The sequence below is a fragment of the Myotis nattereri genome (genome assembly GCF_964212035.1).
Source record: "Myotis nattereri genome assembly, chromosome: 19".
NCBI classification, from domain to species: Eukaryota; Metazoa; Chordata; class Mammalia; order Chiroptera; family Vespertilionidae; genus Myotis; species Myotis nattereri.
The window spans coordinates 26,060,936-26,080,521 of record NC_138095.1 but is presented as its reverse complement, the minus strand read 5'-3'; the positions used below and the strand labels follow the sequence as shown (position 1 = coordinate 26,080,521).

At 44.6% G+C, this 19,586-nt stretch overlaps 1 protein-coding gene across 2 annotated transcripts in view; it reads left to right on the top strand.

The window, feature by feature from the left end:
- PRR14L (proline rich 14 like) overlaps positions 1–18,735 on the top strand; it is a gene marked incomplete at its 5' end in the record, with an annotated part of 28,855 nt that extends 10,120 nt beyond the window's left edge. Inside the window, 7 exons of one of the 2 annotated variants that reach the window (XM_081113862.1) lie at positions 2,678–2,750; positions 3,302–8,477; positions 9,494–9,565; positions 10,274–10,445; positions 10,988–11,094; positions 13,630–13,701; positions 14,379–18,735. In XM_081113862.1, coding sequence (XP_080969988.1) covers positions 2,678–2,750; positions 3,302–8,477; positions 9,494–9,565; positions 10,274–10,445; positions 10,988–11,094; positions 13,630–13,701; positions 14,379–14,655 — 5,949 coding nt within the window. In that variant the 3' untranslated portion in view covers positions 14,656–18,735. Of the gene's footprint in view, positions 1–2,677; positions 2,751–3,301; positions 8,478–9,493; positions 9,566–10,273; positions 10,446–10,987; positions 11,095–13,629; positions 13,702–14,378 lie in introns of those variants that run through there. The other variant, XM_081113863.1, reaches the window with a different exon arrangement.
- Between the last annotated feature and the right edge of the window lie 851 nt (positions 18,736–19,586).

The following is a 19,586-nucleotide window of genomic DNA, read 5'->3' as shown; positions in this document are numbered from 1 at the left end:
CTTTCTAAATATGCAAACATAGGAAAGTGAGGGATCCATCTAGAAATACAGAAGTTTCTTTATTTTCAGTGTACTTTGCTATGAACATAATCCTGGCTATTTTCACAAATGTCATGAAGTAGGAAATACCTCATTTGCTCCATGTTGTGGACCCATAATTGCACAGTTCAGTGTAGAGGCAGTCCCATCCGAAGATGGGGGCCATCATCGCTGCCCTTCCATCTGCCTCTGCCTCCAGCTCAGGAAGCTCGGGGTTGGAGGAGCTCAGCAGGGTCTGGGCTAATGGCTCAGCAATACATCAGGCCCCGAGGAGCTTCGGACTGCCCTGCTTATACAGCTGACAGCCTGATGTATAGTCATTTCTCCCCTTAAGTGTTTGTGTGTTTTTCCTGCTCTAAACTGATCTCATGGGAATGAATAAGAGAATTGTATTTCCCCCCGCCCCCAGAACATACAGCCAGTTTTTAATGGGAAATAAGATTACAGACGAACAGTATAAGAATGGTTTAAGACCCTCCTAAATTCTGCCAAAACTTTGGAGAAGTCCCAGAAGCTGCGTTTTATTCCAAAGCAGTGGTCAGGGAGAGGGTGTGTTGGATGGGCAAGGCAAAGAATTTGTTTACTGTCAATTTGAAAAACAAGTTGCACTACGACGTGATGTTTCTTATGTCCAATAGTTGATAGAATGCTGCAAACTATAGCAGTTATTTCACTTGAGGTTGAAAGAGGGATCCATGGGAACTTCATCTTAAAAATCTATTCATTTAAAACAGATTTTGCAGGCAATGTTAGTATAGTAATGATCAGATGTCAGTATCTAACAAAATCTAGATGGTAGAAAGAAATGCTTAGAATTCTACCTCCTGAAAGTTAGAACACTGATAAAATATTGTAGGAAACATCGATTGGTTGCCTCCCATACACTCCCTGACCTACCGGGGTCAAACCCGCACCCTGGGTATGTGCCCTGACCAGGAATTGAACCTGTCACCTTTCCGTGTATGGGGCAACTCTCCAACCAACTGTCCCACACCGGACAGGGCTGATTCTCAAACTCCCCTCCCCCTCCACTTAAACTTTTAACCACTAGTTTGAACATCCAGGATGATGTTGGAGATGATACGTGCTTGAGATAATTATTACTGTGATTGTTGCCAAATGGTGATTTTTCTATTCTCATCCTTCTATGGTAAGTAAGAGCTTTCTCTGCTCCCCATTTACAAATAATGTCAGTCTGGCATCATGCTATAATTCATACTTTTTGCAACATGGTAATGTTACACATAAGTTATCTGGAAGGTATTTGTTTTTAAGTTCATGGTCTGCAAGAGTATACCACACTGAAGCTTATCTAGAAAATGAAAGAATAGACCTACTTTATATATGCCAGTCCATGCTAATCCCACCTCTCAATTTCAATGATGTTTTATTGCTGCCCGTGCTCACCTGTACTTGCCATTGCTCATTCGTTTTGTCTTCTCCCCTTTATGGGTTCTGTTTCCACCACAGAGCTTAAAGCCAAATGGCTGTGTGTGTGTGTGTGTGTGTGTGTGTATGTATGTATGTGTGTGTGTGTGTGTGTTTAAGATTTTTTTAAATGATTTTTAGAGAGAGGGGAAGAGAGTGGCTGCCCCTTGTCTGCCCCTCCTGGGCATCGAGCCCACAACGCCAGCCTGTGCCCTCACCCAGAATCAAACCAGCAACCTATAGGTACATGGAACAGCACCCAGCCAACTCCACCACACCGGCCTGCGCCCAAACGGCTTTTCCTGGTATTTTTTGTAAGGTTTTTAAAGTGTTACATAACTTATCAAAAGTTGTAATAATGATTTCACTGCCTGTAGATTTAGGTGAACACTATGTGATAGTCTGTGCTTACCAGTTAAATCACTGTGAAAAAAAAATATTTTTTTATTCTTAGGGCAGGGAAAAAGAAATGACCCAGAAGGAGCTGAGTGTGAGCAGCTGTCTTTGGTCTATCAGTGTCTCCCAGCTGGTCAGTCTCATACACCCTTAACCTTATGGGGCTCCAAGCCATTTGCTGCACGCCGTGCACATTCTGCCACTGCCCTTCTCAATTTTCTGAATTCCTTCAGGAGGAAACTGGTTGTTATTGGTGGTGTTTCCCCTTATCCTCTCCTCCCGTGTGAAGGGGGATGAAAGAAAAAAATAGCCCTTCTACGAAGTTTTGGAAGAAACTTTGGAAAGGAAATTGAGTATGTATTTTGAATGGTTAGGCACTGAGATACAGTACATCAGACTTCCTGATATATTTTTTAATGAAATTAAGATTACATTGCAGCAATTTGTTTCTTGATTCAGAAGGTATTTATAGGGCTTTGGATGGATCTTCAGGCCAACATTTTAAACCCCTATTGTCCCGATCTTGGGGAAAGTTGGCTTTTCCAGGTCAAATAGAGAAGTGGAAGTTTTTTTGTTTTTGTTTTTTGTTTGGTTGCTTAAAGTATTACAAAGAGTGTTATATATGTCTCCTTTTTTTTTTCTCCCTTGAGAAGTGGAAGTTTTTATTGATTATACTTATTTAAATTTGAGGTTTCCTTCAGTTCCCAATCTTTGTGACTACTAGTGAATTTCCAGAGTCATAAAGAATTCTCATTCATGAGCTCAAGTATTCAGCAGAGCTCCGAGTCCTCCCTGACCACTGATCTTCCTGCAGGAGGACCTCCGGATGCCGTCGCATGAAGAACTGTTATGCATGGACCTCCCTGAGGATTGTCTGAGGATCAAAGGTATTTACTTATCACAAATCTTCATACTGGAAATACTCATAAAATTGCAAATTTTTTTGAAAGTAGAGAGCATACTAAACCCCCATGTACCTCACTCAGTTTCAGTGATTACCAGCTTATGACCAGTCTTGTAGCTATTATTCTAGGTATTTCGGCTGAGGTAACTGATCAATGACTTCTTTAGTATTTAATTATTTAAGTAGTAAGAAGGTAGTCATCTAATAATATAAGCTGTTATATTGTGAGTCTGTTTTGTTAATGTTTTAGAATGGAAGCTGCTTAAGACTCTGAAATAGGCATGTCTTTTGTTGTAGTCCTTGGTCCTGCTAAGTAAGTACATTTAAGTAACACTTAGTTACCTGTTCCAGTCAGGTTCACTTTTGGCCTCTGTCATACTCTGCAGAGAAGAACAAACCCAATGGCATCGTGCACTGACTTTGCAATTCTTCTTCTGAGTTGGGCATTTTTGTTGTTTGTTGCATGATTACTTTGCCTTCATGAATTTATTTTTTATGATTACATGCTGATTTGGATTTATTTCTTTTGTGCAGAAGGAAATGTACAAATTACAACTGAAACTCTGTTAAAATCTACTGAACAAGTACAAGGTATGAAGGTCAATGGGACTCAGACAGATAATAATGATGGACACAAGAATGGCAATGTGAGTAAAGATCTCTCGGCTGGGTGCAGCGATTCCCCAGAAGTAGACAAAATCATGACCAGTGGTGAGGTTTCAGAAACCAGCACATTCGTTTCCCTAGAGCCTTTAAACTCTGCGAACCCTGGATTAACAGAAGCAACTCCTAAAGAAAAAGTATGTGAAGAATTAAAAACTTGTTCTTCTTCGTTGTCATTATTACCAGGGAACAGTGCCGTTTGCAAAGTGGACAATGGGAAGGAAGAGTTGTGTAAGTTAAGCCTTGTCTGTGAAGCAGATGACAATCACCACCAGATTGTTGGCCACCATAATGAAAAACACGGTTCTGCTCATGGCAGTCCCAGACCCATGAGAAATGTAGTTGTAGAACCCTTAGGAAAAAATTCTGAAGTTTCCTGTTTCAAATCAAGTTTATCTGGTCCAGAATCCAGAACAGCATCCTTAGAAAAATGTAGTTTTGCAGGTGATGGCTTGCTAAAGAGATCTGCGGAAAAGACAGAGAATTCCTGTTTTGATGGTGACGCTCAAAGCAAGAACTTGGCTTCTAGAGAAGAAAATGAAGAACAGTGTGTGAACTTCAGCTCTGAAAGAGGGGAATTCTTTCTTGTTAATGCCAAGCAACCAGAAGAGGATGCTGGTGGTCCTTGTTCTGGAGAAAAAAAGACTGTTGCCTCCCCAGAAGAAAATGTCCATGATAACTATTGCATTCAAGGCAGTATCCACACAGACAGCTCCAGTTCTCTAATCCCCAAGTCTTTTCCCAAAGCCACGGAAGTCACATTTAAAAAAAAAGATTTGAATATCACTTCAGACATACAAGTTAGCTTAACAGACCCTGAGGGCCATAGAGAAACTTTTACTAATATAAGCCATCCAGGCAGACACTCTGAAGAAAGCAGTTTTTCCTCCTCGATGCAGACCGAAGAGCCAAAACAGACAACCACTATCGAGCCTGGTATGTTAAGTGAAAAGATTTACAGTAAAGACCCTAACTCCTTAGTCAGCACCCAGAGAAATCTGGAAGGTGACACCCAGTTAAATGAAGCATCATATAGTGACTTTATGATTGAAAAAAAAACCCATGTGAGTTTAATGCCAGAGGACCAGATAAGTCTTGTAAATGAGGAATCAAAACCCAAGAAAGGTGCTGCTCAGCTATTACCATCTCTAGAATTTGGTTGCAGACCTGAGTCAGAAAAATCTGTACAGATCTCACAGGACAATATTCCACATTTAGATGAACAGAGCGTTGCCTGTGAGTTGAATGAACGTCCCTCTACTGATGAACTAGTTCTAGACAAAATAGAAAGTGAATGTGTTTTAAATCAAGTGTCCCTTAATTCTCAAGATCATGCGACATTGTCAACTGACAAAGAGTTGCCTTTAGCACTAAGCGAGGATTCCCAACAGAGCCATCGCCCTCCATTAGAGGATGGAGCCAGTGTCCTTACTGATATCCAAACCATCCCCATGAAGACAAAAATGAAAGATATCTCTCCACCAGGTGACAAAACCTGTGGTGCCTCATCAAACAATTTCACCTTAAATATCAAACCAGGAAGCCTACAAAGAAAAAACGAAATGGCTGATTCAGGAACAGAAGACCTACATTCCAGACTTCTCTCATGTAAGAAAGAAGTAGCAGTCTTGTCTCCAGAGGTCTCTATCATGGATTGTCAGAGTGTTCAACCTCAGCATCTCTCTAGCTGCCATTGTGTAGGGGAAAATGCACCAGGAGAGAGCACGTGTTCTGCATGTGCTGCTTATGAGTCTAGAAGAATCATCCTGGAAGGTGAAAACTCACTGATGATCAACCATGAAAATGCATTTCAGCACAGTGATCACTATTCCCCAGGAAAAGAAGACTCCGTGGAAAGAAGCACCCATAAAGTGAGTTGTACATCAGAGGGAAGTGAACTTAATGGAAGAGAAACGAAGGGCAACCTTCCAGGAGATAAGATCAGAAACGAAAGGACAGTAGGTATGTTAAATAGTGAAGCTTCCAACAGAACCATTCACGGCACCAATCACATCCAACCCAGTGAGGAAGGGCTAGAATTAAAGGAACAGGATATACCCAAAGAGACTGTGTTTTATAAATATAACAACTCTGATTGTGCCACACAAGAGCCAAACCAATCTATAAACATTCCAAATCCTGAAAAACGATTGGAGCTGTCTCCTGCTAAGTGCTCCAGTTTTAAAAACATGAATCAAGCTGTTAAAACTCTTGATCAGAAGACAGATGAAGTCCTTGACTACCGGAGTAACCCAGACAGACCAGATGAGTACAGAAGTGAAGATAAACCAGCTAAGGGGACACTAGGTAATGACCAGAGACAGACCATCACAGAGCCTAACACAGGGGAAAGCTGTAACCAGAAGAATCTGCCGTTCAGTTCCGGCAATAACAACTCATTGTCTGGTGGTAGTCGGAAGAAAGGCTATTTGAAAGGAGGCTTTGAAAGGATTTCTAGTTGTGGTAAGTCCACAGATGGTATGGTAGACATCGCCTGCACAAACTGTAATAATAAGCCTAGAGAAGGCATGCTGGACACACTTGGTGGTGTGCGGCAAGGTGGACTGGCATTAATTGAAACCTCAAGGAGTGCCCTGTCTCAGAGAGGAGACTTGAATGCTGCATTTACAGGACAGATTGACCAGGATTCAGAATTCCCAGATGCTACTTCCTCTGCAGCAGAATCTCTTGAAATAAAAAAATCATGTGAAGAGAAAGTTTGCAGATCGTTAAACGATAGTGAAATGGAAGTGCATCCAGACCCTTGTGCCAATGAGATAGAGTCTATTGCAGATCATGAACCAAATACAAGAATATTGGATGGAGTAAATGTGTCTTTAAATCATAGTCATCATGAACAGCAAGTTAAAGAAGCATCTCTGAGAGAAACACAAGAAATGATTGAAAAATCAAGACTAGAAATACATTCTGAGTTTGACAAGGAAAATATCTTTGGAATTTCCTCAGAAGAGTTGGTGTCTAGAAGACACCAAGATGAGAACTTGGTTCTCCCAGAGAGCCTGAAATCCATTGAAATAATGCCATTGTGTCTATCTGCTCAAGAAGCATCAGAAGCTAATGTTAAAAGTGAAGAAACTGACATGAAAAATATTTTTAAACCAAAAGATGGTGAAATGCTTTGTGAAAATGTAGAGGATTGCACAGTCCCGCCTGAGATGAAGGAAGAAATACCAAGGAATAGGAGTAATCCCGGCGAAGGAAACAGCATTGACATCAGTATGAAAATTTTGCCTTTGATGATGGAAACAGAAACTAAAGTGAAAGGGGAAGAAGCCAAAGAAGATCAGAGGGGACCACCAGATCACGTACCTGTTGGGGAGGAATCTGACGAGAGGATTACCAGAGAAGATGGTCATGGTGATGACAGGAGTGAGATTTCTCAGACACACTGTAAATCCCTGAGGATGTATGGTGACGCTGAAGAACAACAAAGCCAGAGGGATTTGGACTCCATGTTGCAGAAGGCAGAGGAATATGAACATCAGAAAGAAGCACAGACACTATTGGAACCATGTACATCATCTAATATGTTGTCAGATGAAGTGCAAAATCAGAACCAACCTAAGGATTACAAATGTGAGTACACCAGGATGAAAGAAGTCACCCCAGCACAGCTGGCCCAGGGTAACATTACCACACGGCTTCAGAAGTTGAAAGACCCGAAGGAGGAAAAATTACGTCATCCATTAAAAAAGGACATCGAGTTGTGCATAGGGCCTTGCCTTCATAGTGTCCCCCAGAAATCCCAAGACCCCAGCTCTGCTAGGTGTTACGAAGTACACGGTGCCTTTGGGAACACTTCCCATCAGAAAGGAGTGCTTCCCTTCAAGAAGCAGCCGCATCGGGCGTGTAAGAAAGTTCCTTGTCAGGGGCAAGTCAGCATCGGGAGGAAAATAAGTAAAATCAGGAATTCTGCCTTTTTAAAGAATTCCTCTGAGTCCATCCCCACAAAAGCACACAGACTTCTCAGCTCACCTGCTCTGTCTGCACCCGCACGACTGGAACCCGACACAGTACCTAGCGGGAGCCTAGTTAGGCACATACCAAAGCAGAAGGCTACTCCGTGCCATCTCTTAAGGAGCCTGAACGTCAGGAAGCCCACCAAAGAATCAGCCTTACTCAGCAAGCTATCCGCCCTTGCCTCCAGGCTGGCCCCGGCCTCAAAGACCCACAAACTAAGGTATCGGCGGTGTTCTTCTGAACTCCTTCCAGTGGCTAAAAGCTACAAGCGGCTCAGATGTAAAAAGCTCCTGGATGGATTTTCAGACACTATGATGCAGCTGAATCCATATTTGACAGCTAGCGGATGGGATAGGAGGCCTAACAATAAACCCTTGGCACTTTATCCACTCGAAGCCATTAAAATGAGCTTCATAGATTTGAGCAACAAGATGCCATTGCTGCTGTTCGGTTCTGGAATCTTCCCCATATCCTTTCACGTGAAATCAGGCTCCGAGCGCATGCCTGAGTCCCCACGGACTTTTCCTGAGCACTGTGCTCCGGCGAGGCTGGCCTTAGGGGAGGCCACCCCTTGTCCTTCTCAACCTCCCAAGTGGACCTTTTCCTTCTTCTTGTCCCATGGTTGCCCTGGGATGGCCACATTCAGGGAAGACACTGGCCTCCATGCTCAGGCACATTCCCAGGCTCCTCCACAGCCTCCAGCTCCTCTCCAAGACCACGGAGGCACCGCCATGGTCCAGACCGGAACAGGCTGCTCTGTCCTTGGCCTTCACACTCTCCTAGCACTTTGTTCCCCGGGATGTTACCGAATCTGGACAAAAAAACGGAGCTTCTCCAGTCACATGCCTACCATGCAGAGGCTCTTCATGACTCAGTTTACACAGGGCTTGAGGGGGTTAAGGTCTCCAGCCTCCATTGCAGACAAGATCTTCTGTTCTCTGCCCTATTCGGTGGGCCGAGTGCTGTCCGTTTGGAGCCAGCATGGGCCTTCTGCCTGCCCCTTCGAAACCTCTGCTCTGCATTCCACTCACAGCAAGCGACCGCCAACTCTGGACATCACAAGCAGGTAAACTGTCCCCTGCTCTTTGTAAGTGTTCCGTCTTTGCTGCCTGCCATCAGGGAGAGGGCGGGCCACTGCTGGATATGCAGGGCTATTGGGAGCTGTGTCTGCATTCTGTTTATACCTTGCCCAGTCTCTGCTGAGAAAATGGGGCAGTAATTTAATTGCAGACCCCTCTAATTTCCTGCCGAATCCTTTATTTGGTGCCATTCTTTGTTCTGTTCCATGCATTCTGCAGCCCATCAAATCTTTTGAATGTCTTTTCTCCTCTTGTCCCTACTCTGAACAGAACAACATGACAAGTTAAGTAGTGACAAATAATGGCTTGTAACTATAACTTGTTCACAAAGTATTATATAAGCCAGCACCTAATTCAGAGTTTGGTGTGTAAAAGGATACGAAGAAATACTTTTTTAACAAGTTAATTACATAGGCATCACCAAATCTGGTTTGTGAACATTTGCATTTCTTTCTGGAACAGAAAGGCTTCAAAGATTGGCATTTACATACTATAGTTGCAGAATTTATAGAATTTTACATGAACTTGGAAGAGAGTTATTGTGGTTTGACCACTAGGAAAATAATTTCACCAGTGTCATTTTACCTTCTAATTGAAAGTTAAAGAAAAAGAATTGAGAGTTATATCCCTAAAGATCTGCTTTAGATGTAATAGATACATCCTCCCGTTTGTAACCCTTTGAGTAAATAGAGACTTTAAACATGTTTTATGTTGCCCATATGATTCTTTTCTCCTCCTTTCTCTTACTGTCCTCTCCTTATTTCTACCTTCTTTCCATCTAAGTGAGAAAATCATCTCCCTGTCTACCAGCCTCCATTCCAGTGATGAGCACATAAATGAAATGCTCCCAACTGGGAGATTGTCATCTTTCTGAGTGACTGACATTTCTTATCTTCCTGGGGCTCTAATTGACCGTCATGTGCTAAACCCATAATGACATCAAAACGTTTTCTGTTGTTCCACTGCCCTAACCTATTGCTCGTGTACTTTTGTTCCGCTTCAGCCACACCATGTTACCGTATGTGCCTCTTCCAGGCATGGAAGCTGCTTACAACACCAGTGGCGGTCAGATGAGGTAAGTCCAATGGTGCTGGCGCATGAGGACTTGCGGAGTGAGTGAGTGTGCGTGTGTGTGCGTGCGTGTGTGTGTATGTGTGTGTGTGTGTGTGTGTGTGTGTGTGTGAGAGAGAGAGAGAGAGAGAGAGAGAGAGAGAGAGAGAGAGAGAGAGAATATGGTAGCGAATGGTGTGGATCAGGCCTGGTGTGATTCTGAGCTTTTGTTTTTCTTCTAAACCAGATTGAATCTTAGATTCAAATGTGTTTTATTATAAGTAACAACTAAGAATATGTAATCAATACCAAATAAGGGGGGGAAATCAAAATCACTTAGCCAGCTCATTATACTGTAAGTTCCCTCTCAAGCTATTTTTGGTCATTTAGCCCAACTTCAGTGCCTGGGTGGGATTGATCTCATCTGCCTACATTTCATTTGTTTCGTTCACTAAATGTCTTCTCCTTTCCAAAAAATCTGTTCCTTTTTACATTTTTCCTTATTCACTACTTTTTCCTTATTTTATCGCTCCATACCAATGAAATGGATTGACCGCATTCTTGTAAATTTTTATATACACAGATACAGGCTATGTCCAGATGTGACTAGAGATCAGGTGGAAATGTCATTGCTGGCAAAAGGCTTCAACCTAGTCTGGGGGTTAAGTTGAATGTGCTGAGGTAGAAAGTGAGTCCAATCCTTTCTCTTGTGTTTTTCTCTCGGTGCTGCTAGGCTAGAGCCTCCGTTCCCTGCCCTGGTACCAAAGTCGTGCTTGGTAACAGACTCGGCTGTCAGCAAGCTCCTGCTGTCCGCCTCTGAGTTCCCGGTTCCTGGGTTAGATGAACTGGATGGTGTGACAGCAGCGCGCCCCCGTCCACAGAGCAGCCCTCCAGAGCAGAAAGAGGTGAGTGTGAAGTGCTCCGGGGTCAGGTGGCAGAGGCACTGGAGATGGCCATCGATGACGACAGATCACGTGATAGGTACACATGGCCCTGACTGCCTTTACTTGCCACCTTTAGCTTCCGCTGCGTCCTGGAGAGCACCAAGAGGAGGTTTCTGTTTGTCCACTGCAGGCTACCCTGGAGCTCTTAATCTACATTGTTTTCTAGATCTTTTTTTCTTAATGACAGAATTTAACACTGTTTAGAGAATTAGACCACAGCGCTGCTTCATGCCTTCAACAAGGATGAGTGAATGACGGCATTTTTCAGTTTTGCAATATCTGCTGTCTCCAACAGAGAATGATAGGGCTCTCTTTTAATATAAAGTAGGATAGTTGCTGAAAACACTGGTGGCAGGAGTAGCAGGGGAAGCTTTGTCATAAACTACTTATTAGAGTCATCTGTAAATGGAGGATGTGATATCTTGAGGGTGAAAAAAGGGACTTTATATTTTTTAAAACATCTTACAACTTGACGTATCTTTCTTTTTAACCCTTAAAAATAGGCTGAGCCAGAGAAGAGGCCAAAGAAAGTCTCACAGATTCGCATCCGGAAAACCATTCCTAAGCCAGACCCTAATCTTACCCCCATGGGCCTGCCTCGCCCCAAAAGGTGAGCTCTTTCCCTAATACACATAGCTTCACTCTTTTGGAAAATCGTTTGACATAATACAATGACCTTTTAGTGATCTACTAGTATACCCTTGAGCTATTTTACTCCTAAGGTTGACCCAAGAATATTCGTTGGCAGTGTGGCCAGAGACTTATGTGCAGAGTTATCTCACCACACTCCTAATCATCTGCATTGAGCTCACCATGCACCCTTTGAGTGGATACTCTCTCTGTTTGCTCTTCAGTGGTGCTGGGAGGAAAACACTGTTGTCACCCCAGGTGTAGGTAAGTGTGCTGAGCTTCCTGGGTTAGGAACCTGGCAGGCCATAGTGCCAGTCACGACACAGGTGGTTTCTGTCTCACACAGGTCTTACCCGACCCCACAGCTCAAGCTCACAACATTCTGTGCACAAAACTGGGAAGGGGCCTAAATGTTATGAAGGAAAGAATTAAACTTTTTAAATTTTTTTCGAAAATACCAGATCCATGTTATGGTCTACTTATAGCCTTAAAAGATTTTGTTTCTAAAGATTTATTATTTTTATTTTTAAAATGGACCAACACATGTCATAAACCATTTGGTCATTTTATTTATTTATTTATTTTGTTAATCCTCACCCAAGGGTATTTTTCCATTGATTTTTAGGGAGAGTGGGAGAAGGAAAGACAGACAGAAACATCGATGTGAGAGAAACACATCGATCAGTTGCCTCCTGCGCGAGGCCCGACCAGGGCTCGGGCTGTGGAGGAACCTACAACTGAGGTACATGACTCTGACCAGAATTGAACCTGGGACCCTTCGGTCCACAGGCCAACACTCCATCCACTGAGCCAAACCGGCTAGGGCTCTCAATATTTATTTTTTTATGACAGAGACCATTGCTAATCCTATAAAGTGAAGAGGGGAGAAAAACAGATTCCAAATTATGTATTTAGCCTGAATCCAGTTTTATGTGTTACACGGACACATTATGACAATGGAAACATTTTTTAAAAGACCTCCAGAGCTCTATTTTCATGTAGTGGATCTCACTCCTTCATTTCTCATTGGCAAATAGAAGCCTAACATGGTCCCTGAAGTCACCCCAGGTAAGTTATTTAATAACCTTCCTGAGCGTCTAGAAACTTTCTGTAAAATGTGAGTAAGAATTCCCAACACTCAAGGTTGCTGTAAAGTCTAATAGAGATTCCAAAAAAATGTACTGTAGCTATTATACTGGTTCACACAACACATACGCAATTAATAGTTAATTATTACTATGATCATGATTCATGTTTCACTTTTCCCATGTGGTTTTCATCTTACTGTATTTTTATCTTATAGTTCTATTATTGATCATTACTAGAATAAAATAGGATTCAGAATTGGATGTATTCTACCTTGTAGATAAAAGTTCTAAAAACCAGCCTGGCTGGCATGACTCAATGGTTGAGCTGCGATCCCTGAACTAGGAGGTCATGGTTCAATTTCTGGTCAGGGCACATGCCTGGGTTTTGGACCAATCCCCAGTGTGGGATGGGCAGGAGGCAGCTAATTGATGATTCTCTGTCATCATTGATTTTTCTATTTCTCTCTCCCTCTCCCTTCCATTCTGAAGTCAATAAAAAAATAATATATTTTTTAAAATTTCTGAAAAGCAGTTCTGGCTGGGTAGCTCAGTTGGTTTAGAGCATCCTCTGATAATACCAAGGTTGCGGGTTTGAGCCTGGTAAAGAACAGTAAATCTGTCTCAGTCTGTCAGTGTTTTTCGTGGCTATCAATAGCACAAAAAGGGTGAAAACAGGGGTCATGTCCCTTGTGATGGAGCATACAGCACCATCTGAAAGTCTTCCTAGCCAAACACACCTTAATCTGATTATGCCTCTATATTTAATTGCCTGTCTGTAGGAAACATCTATAGTATTCCCATATGTTTAGGTCAAAGAAGCATGTTAAATGACACCATGTAGATGGACTCAAGTAAAAAATCTTGACTGGGGAATCCAGATTACCTGATTTCTTCATCAAATAAATTACAAAATAAAAAAGGAGACAAAATAGAGCACTGATAACATAAATTGGGACAGTACTGATCTGATTTCGATAGATCCGGGGTCTATCGTGTTCCAGGGTCCTTGTGTTGTTGGGAGAAGGGTAAAAATATGATGCACTTTAGTTTCTATGTTCAATATACTCATAAAATTCTTGCCAACCACTAAAAGAATAGAAGAGTGTACGATTTCCAAGCCAGGAGACGGGCTGCAAGGGAGACAGCAGCAAGTGCGGCGGGGGCGGGGGGAGGTGTCAATTGAGGAGAAGAAAAAGAAGCAGTAAGTTTAGAAAATAGTTGTGGATTCAGCTGTATCATTCCCAATAAGGATAAATGAGCTACATTTCATAACATTGGAGAATGGCAGCCTGGGGGGAAAACCCAGTATATGTTCACATGAAACGCATCTAAAACATACTACAGAAAGGTCGAAAGTAAATTAATGGACAGAGTTAGGAAGCCAATCTTATCTCTTGTAAGAGACAAACATTTTGTTCTCATTTCAGGTTAAAGAAAAAGGAGTTCAGTTTGGAAGAAATATATACCAACAAGAATTACAAGTCTCCTCCTGCAAACAGGTAGGCATATGCGCAGGCAGCAGTACCCGGGAGGCTTCTGACAGGATCGGCGTAAACCTCTGGTTCTTCAGCTGCAGCCAGCGCATGCTCACTTCTTCCCATGCCAGGCCTTGGAAATCCCCGGAATTGTTGCTTTTAGTTCCCAGCATTGGAATCGGGGCCGGTGGGGGCTGGGAAAGAAGTGTGGATTGGGTTAGTTAATACAGAAAATGTAGTCAGTCTCCTTTTAGTTCGTGCTGGAGTTTTTACTGAATGTGCTGGCTGTCTTTTGGACTAACAATCACTGATATTGCATATGATTCCGAACACAGGAAAGGTTTTACGGGGCTGTCTTTGGGTCTAAATTCAGTTCAAGTCAGTGGACTGTATTCCCATCCCCCCAGAAGTAAATATCTGAGGTGATGAGTGTGTTAACCCCAATGTGTGAATCCCTTACCAGTGTGCAGTTATATCAAATCACAGTATTATGCTTTTAAATATCTTACAATTGTAGTTGTCAGTTATACCTTGATAAAGTTGGAAAAAACACACACATACGTAAAAAAAAAAAAAAAAAGATACTGGCCAGAGGAAATAGTTGCCTACGGAGTTGGTGCAAACAGCTCTCAGCCCCTGTTGACTAGAAGTGTGGCCTTGTGAGTTGGTGTGTTGGTGATTGTTTTGTGTTCCACTCTTAGGTGCTTAGAGACCATCTTTGAGGAACCTAAGGAACGAAATGGTACGCTAATCTCCATCAGCCAACAGAAGAGGAAGCGAGTTCTCGAGTTTCAGGATTTTACTGTCCCAAGAAAGAGGAGAGCTCGTGGGAAGGTCAAGGTGACAGGCAGCTTCACCAGAGCCCAGAAGGCAGCCCTGCAGAGTCGAGAGCTGGATGCCCTTTTGATACAGAAACTAATGGAACTGGAGACCTTCTTTGCCAAGGAAGAGGAAGAGGAGCCATCACCTGGGTGTTGAGAAGCAGTTTGGTTGAGGCGTCTCAATGTTAGATTTCCCAGGCCTCCTGGGAAGAGGTTGCATCAGTTTGCCCAGTGCCCAAACCACTCAAATTGCAATCCATGGATTTTTACTGCTTCAAGGTGCAGTCTCTTTAGAAACTGGTGGCGGAGGGCCCTCTACTTCTACTGCTGATCTAGAACCTCAGGAAAGCGCCCTTCCTCCTGGAAGTGGTCCTGAGTGGCATCGGGCCGCCGCCTCCCACACTCTGCCATCCACAGAGGAAGGCGCAGCGCACCTTCGACAACACTAGATCCCAAGGACTCCAGCACTGGCACGTCCCTGTGAAAGTTCCACGCTGTTTACGGTGGTGCTAGACCAAGATTGCTCAGATGTTGCCTAGGGAGGGGGCCTGGTGTCCTCGCCTGAGTGGCCTCACAGCTCATTTCGGTAGCTGAGGAACGATGAGCCTGTGGTGTTTTCTAATCCTTTGAGTCCGTCTGCCCAGAACCTGGGGTATATGTGTGTGTGTGTATGCGTGTGCGCGTGTGTATATGTGTGCGTGTGTGTGCGCATGTGTGCGTGTGTGTGTGTTTTCCCATCATTTTTTCCTCCCCTCTGTGACTGTGGGTCACTAGTGCCAGAGGGGCCATCCAGGCCCCATTCAGAGTAAGTTGCACTTTTTAACGTTGTGGTGTTATTTTCATTTGTTTTATTCCTTTTTTTTAAATTGCTGCATGTTCAGAGCCTTTAAATGTGATTTTAAAACAATTTTTTAAGACATTGAGGAGAAAGATAATACATGTCTGCAGAATAGATGGTAGGTGTTTGACCCAGTGTATCTGCATGGTCTGGGACAGTGGAGAGACACTTTTCCATCCACGTGTTTCAGCAATCCCTTCCCCATCTCTCTCTCTGCAGTTCATTAGAGGGAGTACTTTTTTCATCTGGGTTCTCATTCTTGCGTGCTAAGTAGATGTATTAATTTTAATGACGGAAGTAAGAGCAGGTTTCTCTCCCAATCATTTTTAAAGTGTGATGGTTGGGTGTGGTCTTTTAATGGATTTTATCTGAAGTGTTGGAATGTAACAAAGTTGGGAACAACAGTACAGGCGGTGGTAGAGGCCAACCAGTGTGTTTGCAGCTGTCGGAGCAGCCGGCCCTGAGAGTGGGGAGGGGCCGCCGCGGTTCAAGCTCAGTGGTGTGTTCTTGCGGTGGGATCACGAAATCCCACGGCCGGCCGGCCCCTCTGAGGACACCTCTTTGTTCTCTGGGCTCCTGTGTCGAACCTACTAGAAATATAGAATGCCCGTGCTTGCTGAGCATCTTCTTTTGTGCCCACAGGAGTCTGGGCAGAAGGATGCTGTGTGGGTTAGCAGTCCCAGAGGTTCATTCCTTTCCCACTAATCCCTGTGTGCCCGCACCCTGCTTCCCCTGCCCTTCTTCCCTTGTGTTTTTTTCCTTCTCTCTCTCTCTCTCTCTCTCTCTCTCTCTCTCTCTCTCTCTCCCTCCCTCCCTCCCTCCCTCCTTCCCCCCCTCTCTCTCTCAAAACAAGAGTTCAGAGAATTACATTCCTTGGCTGGTGAATGGAGTGCTAGATGCAGCCTCAGGACATCGGTCACCTCTCCCTGTCCTCCTCAGAGCCACTGCAGAAGCCGCTGCCAGTGGGAACTGTCCCAGCGCCAGGCACTTGCCGCCAGGCTGCTAGAGGAGAGAGAGGTGCCGCCCTGGGGTGTGTCTCCTAGGTTTCTTTGGTTCCCCGTTTGTCAGTGGGGAGACGGGTGGGGTGGGAGGTCTCTATGTGCCTTTCCTTTGCAGGTTGACAGTCTGTGCCACACTGGAGCAGTGAGACGGACATGAGCCGGAAAAAACAAAGTGCACCTCTGTCTTGGGCCCCTGTCTCAGACAGCGCCTAGTAAGTCCCATACACACCTGGGAGTCCCCGAGGCTTCTCAGGCCAAGGCCAGCTAGCGTCAGGAGAGAGCGGGCTTCCCCCCGGCTCTGAGTGAGCGAGCCCGTTCTGCTCTTGCACATCCACTTGGCCTAGAGCCTAGACTGTATGGACACCACCTGTGTTCACCTCGGTACTTCTCCCTTCCTGGGACAGGGCCCCTAACGCTTCTGTCTTCTTGCTTTAGGAGTGGGTGAGTGATGCCGTGTGCCCTTGTCCAAACGTGTTTAGGGAAGTACTGCTGGACAAGCTTGCAAACTCCCAGTGAGTCCACAGAGCCCTGTTTGCCAGCACCCGTGCGGTATAGCCGAGTCAGCGATGTAGCCACGCATCCTGCAGGCTGAAGTTGAGATGGGCACACTGTGGTATCACCAACTTTACAATTACGACTTCAAGTTTGCCCGTTAGCGGCAGGGCATTTTATGAGCCAGCAGCAATGATTTGGGACATTGGTGTCTGGGAAGGGAGAATTGGAGGAAATGGAGACCTGGGTTCCTTCCTCGTCCTGGGAATGTGGGAGAGAAGCTGCTCTGAGGCCAACCTGTCTGTCCCTGAAGTTCTCGGCATGCCCTCTGGTTAGGGCCTTTCCCCGCCGCAAAGTTAAGAATGGGTCCCCACTGCGAACTTGCCGTTGCTTGCCTAAAGTCGCTAGAAGGGTTCTAGCCATGCTCAGGCACGTGTCTTACCTCTGTCCTCCCCATTGGCTAGCAAGCTGCAGCGCTGTTGGTGGTCCTCGGAGCCTGTGGGACCCGCCAATATTGGGGATGTGAGTCAGCTGCTGGCACACGGCCTGCCCCGAGTGTCTAGTTCTGGTGGGCCCTGGTACAGTTCCTAAGTTTGGGGACTTCCTTCCAAAGTGGCAGGGAGTTCTAGTTAACCATAACTTACTCAACTCTGGTGTAGTGTCATTAATGTGGGAAAGAGGAGAAATCTCAGGTCCAGTTGGGGTTTCACCCGTCAGTTTTTCACCGAGACTTTGAACTAGGAGTTTTCTCGTCTTTTAGTTTACAGCTGTATTTGCTTTCCCACCCACCTTCCCCATCTCTGTTCCTTTGGCCTCCTTTCCAGCTTCATTTCTTCATACCTCATCACCTTTTAAACCAGATTATGTCCACTTTTTCTTACTGACCTTGCTCTGAGAGCTACAGCTGAGGGAGGTACAGTGGAAAGACATGTAGCGTTTGCCTTATTGGAGCCTGAAAAGCTCAGAAACTCATGCTGTGAATCCCAAAGCTCTGCGCTCCTCCGAGAGCTGTGAAATCATGACACTTTGTCACATTTTTGCCTGAAAGAGCCTTGATGGGTGCCAGAGCCAACCTGAGGTCAATTCCAGATCCCATCCTCCAGGCACGCCCCCCGTCCCCCACGGGTCCTCGAGCTTTGGGCAGCCTCGTGGCACACGGAGCCCGCGGTCGTCTCCAGGCCAGAATGCCACCTCACAGTCCCATGTGCATCAGCGTCCGCCAGAGACCAACTTTCGGCCGTGGCCCTTTTCTCCCGCTCCCTGGGTGGGAGGGTGGATGCAGTTGGTGCTTTCAAAATTCTCCTGTTTTGTTTCTGTAAGCTTTTCCCCTGGTATCATGGAAAGGACCTCCTCATCACCACCTTGTGGGTGGCTGTATCCTAAGTCTAAATAATTGACCAGATAATGTGGAGCAACCTTTCCTGAACTCATGGGAGGGAAGGGCTCCTGCACCACAACTGAACTTCTTACGTGAAAGGCTGGCTGGGGAGGAAGGCTCCGTTTTATCACAATCAAATGTAATGGTCTCCAACCACAGATGGAGCAGCAAAGGCTATTCGATGGTAAAGTGAGGGCCCCTGAGTAGTCCACCATCCAGCACAGCATAGTCCGATCTGATGCTTGTTCGTTGTGTGTCTTCACGAGTCCCTCTCTGGTGCTGAATTGGATTTGAATTTTGGTGAGAGGCCTCCGCATCTCCTTGGGCTGGGCTGGCCAGTGAGTAGCTGCCTGACGTGTTTATATATTATCACGATCAATAGTTCAGTGAGATTTTGTACATTTTTTGGTAACATTGGCATACATGATGCCCCTGCAGCTCCTGTTCTGTTTGGTAGTTTGTGCCTCTAAAATTCCCACTGTTATGTGTGTTAATTTATGAAAATAAAGAATTTTTGAAGCCTTTCAAGTAACTCTCCAGGCTGTTATTTTATTCTTATGGCTTGGCATTAATAAGTTAAAATTCTGCCTGTAATGTCATGAGGCTGGTTTTTTTAAAATAGACATCACAAAGTTATCATCAGAACAGGCATCATACCCTCCAAAGCGGCCACCAGGTCCTGAGGGCTGTCCTGTGCTCAGGACGTGTGGCACTCCACCTTCACGTGCCTTCCGTGCTACCATGAAGCTTTTCTTCCTTCCCTTCTCTTTGTTCCTTTTGTTGTTGTTAATTCTCATCTGAGAATATTGTTTCCATTGATTTTTTAAAATTGATTTTAGAGAGGAAGAGAGAGAAACATCAGTGATGAGAAAGAATCATTGATGGACTGCCTCCTGCATGTGCTCTCCTGGGGATCGAACCCACAACCCGGGCATGTACCCTTGCACTTGTTTGGTTTCACCATTACTTGAGGAGTATTCTACACTTTTCCTCTGTTTAGAAGGCAGAGGCTAGTTATCAATTAAGGTGGTGTTATTCCTTTAACATCTTCCATCTCAGAATCTTAGCATGGGTAAGTCCTCCTGAGAATAAGAGGACTAGTCCAAACTGTTTTAAGAATTCTCTCAACTCCTGGACATGGACAACAGTGTGTGACTGTGGGGGTTGATAACAGGGCATAGAGGGGATAAATGGTGATGGGAAAAATTAAATTAAAAAATGATGGTCTTAAAAAAAGAAAAGGTCTCTGGTGTCCTGCCCTCTGCTAATATGGAGACCTCGTTTCTGCAGTTCCTTCTGGGACTTCTCTTGAGAAGTGTTCTAGAAAATTCTTCAAGCAACTTCCGGGGGTCATAGGTGAGTTTTTCATAACCTCAAAT